Genomic DNA, 10329 nt, shown 5'->3' with positions numbered 1-10329 from the left:
GGTATATTTAAAAACTTATACATAGTTCATAATAGAGTATATAAACCTTCAAATTACTACTAAAAACAATTGAATCTATATAAAATAAAATAAAAATACATATGCTTCAATAGTCGTTGAATTTAAATTGACAATAATTTTTGTCAAATAATAGTAATACCATAATTTTTTCAAACTCACTTACAATTTAAAAATGCTCAATCACAAAATAAATGCTTGAGAGAGGATTGAATTAAAGGAAGACATTTTATTACTGAAAAAAGACCAACCACAATTAGAGGGAGAAACCACTTCTCAAGAACTAATTGGCACAACAAGCCACTAGCTAAGGGATACAAAAGATGGGATTAAATAAAAAAGGGTCACACATAGATTTTTAAAAAAAAAAAAAAAAAAGGGTCACACAACTATCAAAAAAACAACAACCGAAATTATGTTGTGGAAGCATGGATGAGATCAAGTCATGGAATCTAGGGCCATGATAGTGGTGAGATTCATAGGGTACATGTACTCAGGGGAGCCACTAAGAATTTGTTGGACTATGATTTTACTAGCTCTTTCAGTTGGATGGAATGCATCCCAAAAAACATAAAGGTCTCTATTTGGACACAAGTTTGAGACTGGTGTGCATAGTCCAATTCCATTGTATGGGCCTTGTCCACAACATGCTACCTTTGCTGTTACAAATCCTGTCAATTCAAGCCCAAATCAATACTATTCATATAAAACAAAAGAAGCCCAAATCAATAAATATAATACTTAAAGAAGAAGGTGTTTATTCACTTCAAATGTTTACTCAAATTATATTAAAAAATTATCGAATTAGAATTTTCCGTAACATCATTAATCTCAATTTTTTTACTATCAAATTTTACACTATTGAATTTTAAAAAATTTAAAAAACACTTAAATTTTTTTTTTTTGAAATATTGTCGCCCATACTTAAAAGGCAAATTAGACTGTTGAAAAAAAAAAGGCAAATTATGAATTATATTTTTTTGTAAATATGTTAAACAATGTCAAGGGTATGGCTCAATCATTTCATAATCCTCTTTTGACTATTAAGAACCCTGAAAAAATCTGAGGAAAAGATTAAAAAAAAACTATGAATTTTTTTAAAGGATAAATTTAAGGCAAGAGGATTCAAATGCTATGAAAGATTTTAACACTCCACTAAAATAAAAATATATGAATTAACGATGGAAAATGATGGGCAAAAAAATATATTGTAACAAATTTATTGCTCAAGAATGAAGCCCCAAAATTAAAGATTAATTTCATTTTTTCACTGCCTCACTATCAAGATGAATAAGAGTTTTAATACCACCGATTATATCAGTTGTCAAAAAAATTTAATTTTTTTTGTCGTTAGAATTTAGTTTATATATATATATATTAGTGTAATAAACTTTTACACTATCAATCATCACAACATTTAAATTATTAGTAATTTTTAATTTTTAATTTAATATTTATAAAGTCACTTAGATAATTAGTTATGATTAATTAACTAAGTAAAACAAATATATACGGTCAGTACATACAAATTATATATACTATAATAAAATAGTGTGTGGTATATAAGTTTGAATTTAAAAATTGCATGTGATTGAATATGGCACATACCATAAGCTTGAGGGTTGGAAATGAAATCCATGTGCATTCTATATGCATCAGCAGCAATGAAAATGTCAGAGCCAATCTCTTGGTTGAGTCCTTTGATCATTTGAACAAGTTGAGGATTGTATATAGCTGCAGCTCTTTGCAATTCCAAAGCACATTCACCATTTGGACTTTTCAAAGCTATTTCTGCTGGTGCACACCCAATTGGTCCTGTTCCCGTTACAAGTACCCTTCTAGCTCCCAAATCATAAAGTCTCTGCATGTGTTTTTACCAATCAAAATATATATATATTTTTTGCAGAATCATATACTACTGTTAAGGTAGGTGACCTATAAGGAATAAAACTCTCATCTCATTGCATATGTTGTTTTATAATATCAATTATTTTATATCTAACTATTTATTTTAGTCCCATTTTCTGGTTCATGTAATATAATTTTTCATACTATTTATTAATTAAGAGTAATTTTGGCAAAATTAACAATATTTATTTATTTATGTGGTACTAGTATACGATAAAGGACTTATATAATAATAAAGTAAGAAATTACACATGTCTATTGCATTAACCATGCAATATTGATATTATAAAATAGGTCATGTTAACAAGTAGCCTTTAAAGACATTTGTTAATTAACTAAAAAAGAAAACTAAAAATAAATGTTGAATAGAAAAACTCACTTTTTACAATTTCATTGTTTTCTACATTTGTATTGTTAAGCATATCTTTTATAAAATATCCTTAAACTTGAATCTCAAACATTTGAAAATGGGTAACATAGAGTATAATTTAAATAAAAATAGTAATAATACCCTGAGAACTTTGCGATACTCAGAAATGATATATCGAACATAATCTGGGAGAGAATATTGGCGAGATCTTGCTGAATATGGAACCAAATAATAATTGTTGACAAAATCATTGCCTCCAAGAGTGATTAGTACGAGTGCTCTGTTTACTAAGTTCCTTGCTCCTTGAGAACCAATGTGTGCACTTAACCTTTTTTGATATAGCTCAAATAGTTGTAGTTGCTTGTAGATGTGGATAATGTGCAACTGCAAATTATACAAATTTAATCAAAACCAATTTCATCACATCACTCTCAAATTATACAAAATGCCACTCAATTTCTCCTTTTCTATCACTATTTCTGTTTTGTTTAAATGTGATTTGGATTACACTTGTGTCATTTAGAAGATTAATTTAGTGAAAAATGCATCTTAAAAGTTCTTTAGTAATACTTCAATACTTTCTTTTACCAACAAAAAAAAATGATATTCATTTAAATGGATAGTAACACTTAAAAAATTAATTTGGTGATAATTTTTGTAATTAAACATTAATATTTAAATTAACGGATTATTGTTAAACTTACAAACTGGAAACCCGTATCATTGAGAATACCAATCCCAGCAGATGCAAAATTGGCACCAATTAGAAGTTTCTCTCCAACTAATAGTGGGCTCATAATTGGAAGTGTGGGCTCTAAGCCAAGCTCCAAACCTACAATTATGAAATAAAATGTTGCACATTAATTACACTATACACGTGACATGAACCATACATTTATACAAATAGAAGAAACAAGTACTATGATTTGCCAAAACATGTTTATTAATTTTTAGTTATTAAAACAAAAATTACATGAAAAAACATAGTTATTATAAAAAAAATTGAATCATACTAATTAAATCAGGAATGTTGCGGCCATTAGAAAAACGTCCAGTAGGTCTATGTGTTGGATAGTCAATGCCATATGGATAATTGTCTGCTCGAGCGGTAGTAGCAAGAAAATCATTGTTACCACTATCAACTAAAGAATCTCCAAAAACGAAGAAAGCTCGTGGTGATTGCGCGTAAACACAACCAACCAAACATATTAGTACACAACAACTAATCAACAAAGAAGTAGCCATGCAAAACAAAGTGGAATGTTTGTTAGTGATTCTTAGTTTAATGAGTCGTGGTTTGTATGGAGCAATTTGGAAGGGGTATATATAAGGTAGAAATCTCACTATGTAAAGAAGACTCTCATTAATGTCTTGTTTCTACCACCTCCCAAATGATTTAAAGCAAACCGCCGAATGAAGAAGATTCAATGTGCGTCACATAATTGCTCTATGATCATCATGATAAGAAAAGTGCAAAATACTAGTAGTAATTTCTAGCCGCCAATGTAGCCGAGTTTAAAATGAAAGAATCAAATCATTGATCTTCATCGTGACCACACCCAAAAGAGGGACACATATTTTTACTTCCACTTCTAGTAAGTTTTGCATTGAATAAAAATAAGACTTTGAAAAATATTTATAAAGGAGTATACTATTTCACTTTATAAAAAGTTGATGTTGTAAGAATGAATTGAATTTGACAACAACAAAAATTATGTGTAGACAAATTATTTTATTTTTTTGGTCTTATGCATAGACAAATTATTTTACTATAATGACATGAAATAAGTACAATTTTGTCATGAACTCGCAATAAATACAACTATTGTTGCTATGTTTATTAGGAAAAATATTTTACACGCATTTAATTTTACATATTAACCATTGTTTAATGAGTATAGCATTTAAATTATTATTTTTAAATAATTAAAATAATATGACACACATCATGGAATTTAAATATTTTATATTGAAAGTGTACATCATTTAAATTCTTTAATTAGTTTGTACTCTACCTCAAAAAAAGAGAGGTGTAATTTTTGAGCTTTTATTTCATGTGTAAGTAAGTAGTAGCACTTGTCCTTCCTTACTGAGCAGGAGATAGTTTAAAGTTTATAGTAATTAATGTGGGAATGAGAGAGTAGCTAGTTAAACATAAGTGTAGATCCAAATACAGTTGAGTTCAAAGGAGGGATATGTAATTCAGGCAAATCGAATGGAAGAGTTGTCTTCTGCCAGCTATGTTGTCAACCCACTTGTGGAACTTTTTTTCTTCATATATAGTTATGGTGTAATCAATTTCATCTACACCGTTCGATTAAAATTGTACGATCTAGATCTCAATAAAAAAATTTAGATTTAAAAATGTCATTAAGATCTAGACCTTACGATCGTGATTAAACGGACTTGATATTGTACACTACATGCAGTGTTAGTGCACTAAATCTAAACCATGTTTTAAGTTGGTCCAATGTAGGGTCACCTAATGTAATTGCATTTCCTAAACAATACCATCCACTCAACAATTTTACTTTTCTGTCAGTAGAGTATCTCGTATTCTCGTATGATTTTTTAATTGTATCAATTATTATTCATTCAATTACCCATATTTAATTTTGAATAAATAATAAATACTATGATTGAAAGATAAATTCATTCTTTCTTTTAAAGGATAAATTTGAAAGGAACAATACAAATTGTTAACAAATTAAATTATCAATTTTTAACCATGTTTAGCTTTTAAAAAATAATTATAAAAAAAATGACACGTGTGATCGGTGTAAATCAATTTTTACCTTTAAAGTTTAGATTTGAACATGTATATTAAAAAATAATAAATTAAATAAATATAGACCTTTTTACCCTTTAATTGTTTAATACTAAAATAACTAGTTTTCTAAGAAACATATATAAAAAGTTAAAGAGATCAAATATTAGGGAGGGAATAATATAATTACATTGTCATAATCAACCCAATTCCTTAGAGTAAAAAGACAATCAATTAAATTCCAAGATTGGGACAGAGGGAATAATCTAATTTCATTGTCATATAATCAAAATATAATTCCAAGATTGAGACGGAGGTAGTAATCTAATTTCATTGTCAATAATAATCAATCTGATTCCTAGTGCATCAACGGTATTCATTATTGTCAATGATCATAATAATTAAATGAACTTTTAATAAAAATACAAACAGAAGTGACCCATTGATTATGAGTGTTAGTTTGAACAAAAACACTATAATTGGACCGAGGGATTTTGTTGTAGCTTGAAATTAACTTGTAACCATATGAAGTGTTTCATCAATGGACCAAATTAAATCTTGGTCAATTTTGTAGACATATATACCAAAAGTTTAAGCATAATTTAGGTAGTGATATAGAAAGATGAGATGTAGAAAGAACTTGTAACCCAAGAAATAAACAGGTCTCACTAGTATCGACATGATTGTGTGTGTTTCTTCATGTTTTATTAATTCCATTAATGACTAATTATATTTTTCTGTTAAACTATACTATCACCCTCATAAATTGGTTGATTTAGAACGGCAATGTCCAATGGTCCACATTAGTCCCTAAACGTTTATATTGTGATGTGTTTTATAAATATAATAACGATTTGATTAGGGGTGGGGACAATGAGGAGGCAGATACACATGGGCACATGCTCAACATAAATAGGGTGTATTTGGTCACAGCTACTCTCTTCTATTATCAAAAGTTTTAGTTTGTAACGTGAATAATATGTGTGATATACTAGTGAACTAAGTATATATATACTTCCTTTGTAAAATTTTATAAGTACTACATTTTATATTTTTCCTAGGTACTTTATTTTTTAGGAAAAGGAAGATGTATTAAACCAAAAAACTCACATTCAAAATGGACCGACCCACAATTACATAATTAATTTAAAAATTAAAAAAAAAAATAGTGAGAAAGGTGGTTGAAAAGGAGACTTGATGGGAAATATATAGGGAGGCTAGAGATTTTTGTGTTAATGTGAGAAAAAAAGAAGAAAAAAAAGGTTGAATTGTAGGTTAAAATGTTTCTCTCAAAAACTTTTATCAAATTTTATTTTAAAATATAAAGCTATAAAATTTGTAGTGTAAAAAATAATACTATGACAATTTTTTTTTTGTTAAGAGAACATATTTGTGTAAAATATACACACAAAAAAAGATTAATTAAAGTTAAAAATTAGTCACATAATGATTTATATTAATTTATTATCAATTTGATAGTTATGTTTAATCTCTTCTCGTCCATATTTTTTTTATTATTCAAACATTAAATACAAACTTGTGAGTATCTAGTGTATGTTAGGAACATGCCTTCATTCAGCAAATAAAACAATTACAAGAAAGTGTTTTGCTTTTCAATACTTTTAAACAATCATCACAAGATGTTTTCAAAATACTTTAGGAAGCTGTATGGAAATATTTTCTCAATAAAATTACAAGTTTAAGCACTTGAAGATAATTTCAACAGCGTTTTTGTTTTATTAAATGTATATCGAAACTTCATATCTTCAAGAGGATTTATAGCTTATCCAAAGAATAATATTGTTTGACACAATATCTCTCATTTGTTGTTGAATTTGTCTTCATTCAAGACTTTTAAGTAGTGAAGTTATAATTCCTATTCCTTACGTATTTACAAAGTGTGGTTGTATGATTTTTACATTGTTATTTTTTAGATTCTATAATTTCCTCTCTTTCGGAGAAATGAGCAAATGGTCTATTTTGTTTATTCATTTTGCTCTTCTCTAGAAGTTAATCATCCGTACTAATTAATGTAAATGAGTAGGAGTCTTCAAAGAGTAAATCATGACCAAATGATGTGTTATTTGTTTCAATCAAATGGTGTATTATTAATTGAGCAAATGATGCATCAATTACGTGAGCAAGTGATACTTCTTTGAAATTTCACAGTACTTCATGTTGACATCTTTTGGACTTCATTTATTCCATCAAGTGATAAGTTGTTAATAATGACCAGAGATTGTTCTTTTGAAAAGTCCAAATGTGCTTATAAGTTTTCCACTAGAGGCATGTTTCTATTTTTCCACTAGAGATGAGTTAGGCTTTTTGTTTGTTAGATAGAAATAGTGTATCACAAAAGACAAAAATAAATTATTTTCTCGACTTTTTTTTAATTGGATATAATCAAAATTAATTAAAAGTTAAAATTTTAAGTCTCCTTAGCTCAAATAGTTGGACCATTTTCAATCCAATTTTTTTTTTTTTAAAGATTTGGATAGCGGTTATTGAGGTCCAAACTTTTGTTTCTTTTTTGTTTTCAAAATTAGACCCAAGGCTTTTATTTTTTTTTTTTAACGGAACCCAAGCCTCTTCTTCCTCTATTTTTATATCTGCATATGAATTTATATGCATGCAAATGAGTTTTATTGATTTTATAGAATACTTAGATAATAACCAATCATTCTTCAAATATATAAGTCTAAATAATTAAAAAATAGTAATTCTGTAATACTAATTATTTTGAAAGAATGGACATGTATACTTTTTTCTTTTTCCCACGTATGTTCTTTTTTTAATGAGCACCCTTTTTTTCCTTACATTTATATGAGTAAGTTGATTGGGTCTGCATTTATATGAGTGCCCTTTTTTTTTATACACGGTATACGTAAGAGAATCCGAAAATATAAGTTTGAGAATAGACTATGCTACACTCGATGTTTGGGCTGCAATTTTCCAATATTGGCCTGCTCACTCTGGCCCATGAAGACCAATGGATCAGCTCATTTATCTTTTAATATTTATCTGATTTAATTAATAAAAGATAAAAACAAAATTTAACACAATAATATTTCCAATCCCCTCGCACCGACCACAGTAGAGACAATTTAATAAAACAATAATGCATAACACTATATAAATTAGATAACTAATGTTTTGTCTAATCTACAATATTATTTACAAAATGCAACTTAAAAAATAACAAAATGAAGTCTTACATAATAAAATTGATAACAAATAAATTAAAGTGGATACTTTTTTTTTTTATAAAAGTAAGACAATTAAGAAATATAATTTAAAGAAAAAATTTTATTTAACTTTTTTATTTGTAATAGCCAAAAATTAAAAGGATTTATCTGACCCGATCCCATTTTCAAACTGGACCAGTGAGTGGGCCTAAAAGACTCGGTTATTTTTAAACAACTTTTTATTATAGCCACTAACTTTATGGTTTTGGGACCAATGCTTGACGCCACTAACTTAATTTGTCTATAATTAGTCAATACACAATTACAATTACTTACAAATTTATTTTGAATATAACAAAATTTGATTGACAACTTAGTTTTCAGAAATATGATATTAATGTAACGTCAACCTGAATATGATACATATTTAATTACATTGTTATGTCAAAATATATAAATACAAAAGTTTATATAAATATTATTTTAATTGATATTTTATAATTTTAATATATATTTATAAATTTATAAAATTCAGAAATTAATTTAATAAGTGTTTACAAGTTCAAACTAATTTGCATATTCACTCTTTTTATTATTAATTCAATTTACTAAATCTTATAATCTTCTAATTTTTTTTTTCTAAATGAAAGGATCGATTTCCGTAGACCTGTAGTTTTATTTTATATACAGAGTACTTTTGGGGAAAAAATTCTAAATAAATATTTTGATTTTTTTTTCACAATAAGATTTTGGAAAAACCGGTTTTGTTACCGGAGCCAAATTTAAAATCGAACTCAAATAGGAATTATGTTAACAAATCTGGATGGATTTAAACACCATTCCATTTTTTGGGTTTTAGTTGGATGTGGTTTTGGATACGTAAATAACGAACACTCCTTGAAGCATCCCATTTCTCTCTATTTGTTTATTTTGCACCTCCTCCTTGATTTTTCAAAGTTTGCGTAAGTCGAACTACAAAATGATAATTTTTTGAAGTTATAAATATTGTTTTAGTAAAATTATTATGGGGCACAAATTATTTATTAAAGGATTAAATAAGTTGTTAGTATTTATAAAAAATTTAAATCTCGTTTTTAGTTCTTTAGAAAAATCACATTTTGTAATCTCTCTAGAACTATTATAAGAATATTTTTAATTTTTGTTGGAAAATCAATATATATTTTTAAATAATTTTTTTTATACATGTTTACAACACTATAAAAAGTTATTCTACAAAAAATTATTTTAAAATTTAAATTCTAAGTCCATATTTTAAATACTTTTTATTTTGAACATATGACATCTAAAAAATTCATATTTAATTAATTCAAAGTTAAAATATTATAAATTTATATTAATGAATTTTTAATAATATTATAAATATGCTCGCAAAATATCTTTAAAAAAATTTAAAAATTGAAGAGTTTTTGTTCCACCAAGAACTAAAACATCTTGTATTGTTTAAAAATTTAAAAGTAAGATGTTTGGTTCCTACTATGACTAAAACTAGTAAAATATTTTTATTGAACTAAAAAATAATTTATTTTTTACAGAAATTAAAAACAAAATATCAAAATTTTATAAAAATTAAATACTCATTTAACTATTTATTAAATTATCATTGTTGATTTCATTTAATATTTTTTCAATCCATAAAAAAGTTAATCTATTTTACTCTAAGAAGAAATCAAAACCACAAGTGCATGTTATATGGTTGATGTGTGTCTGTGGACTATCTAAAAGAAACAAAATTAACATATTTTTAAGGAAAAGGAATGTAGTGTGGCTTAGTTGGTGGAGCGTGTGAAAATGATATCTTTTGTGTTGCCAAAAGTACAATTCAGTTTTTTTATTTATTGGCGGAGCAATCCAAATATTTTTTATATTTGGTTGATCTTAGTAGCCAATGTTATGTGACTTTGTTGTTTGGTCTATTATCCAAACATTTTTCTTGTACCAATATTAATGTAAATTGTTATATAATTTAATTTAATTCTCAAACATTTTTCCAAACATTTTTCTGCCACAAAATTGGATTCGATGCACTAGTGAATTGACTTAGTCACACAGTCTGAGTTTAT

General features: G+C 26.8%; 1 protein-coding gene across 1 annotated transcript; it reads right to left on the bottom strand.

Annotated features, from left to right (window-relative positions):
* Positions 1–227: 227 nt before the first annotated feature.
* LOC101491845 (GDSL esterase/lipase At5g33370-like) lies at positions 228–3656 on the bottom strand. The gene is made up of 5 exons (XM_004494702.3): positions 3310–3656; positions 3001–3128; positions 2438–2680; positions 1627–1879; positions 228–689 (listed from the first exon to the last, which is right to left on the bottom strand). Exons 1-5 carry the CDS (start codon positions 3539–3541, stop codon positions 457–459), a joined length of 1089 nt encoding a protein of 362 aa, XP_004494759.1. The 5' UTR covers positions 3542–3656; the 3' UTR covers positions 228–456.
* Positions 3657–10329: the final 6673 nt, after the last annotated feature.

The sequence above is a fragment of the Cicer arietinum genome, chromosome 3 (assembly GCF_000331145.2).
Source record: "Cicer arietinum cultivar CDC Frontier isolate Library 1 chromosome 3, Cicar.CDCFrontier_v2.0, whole genome shotgun sequence".
Classification (NCBI taxonomy): Eukaryota; Viridiplantae; Streptophyta; class Magnoliopsida; order Fabales; family Fabaceae; genus Cicer; species Cicer arietinum.
Note: the sequence above shows the minus strand (reverse complement) of the source record. Positions and strands in the feature narration are given on the sequence as shown.

What these genes read in the sequence shown, in the direction of transcription:
- LOC101491845 (XM_004494702.3), bottom strand. Translation starts at nt 3,541, where the DNA reads ATGGCTACTTCTTTGTTGATTAGTTGTTGTGTACTAATATGTTTGGTT. An exon ending in ATGATACGGGTTTCCAGTTT is followed by an intron (nt 2,681 to 3,000) that starts GTAAGTTTAACA and finishes TATAATTTGCAG; the next exon opens with TTGCACATTATCCACATCTA. An exon ending in TTCCAACCCTCAAGCTTATG is followed by an intron (nt 690 to 1,626) that starts GTATGTGCCATA and finishes TTGAATTGACAG; the next exon opens with GATTTGTAACAGCAAAGGTA.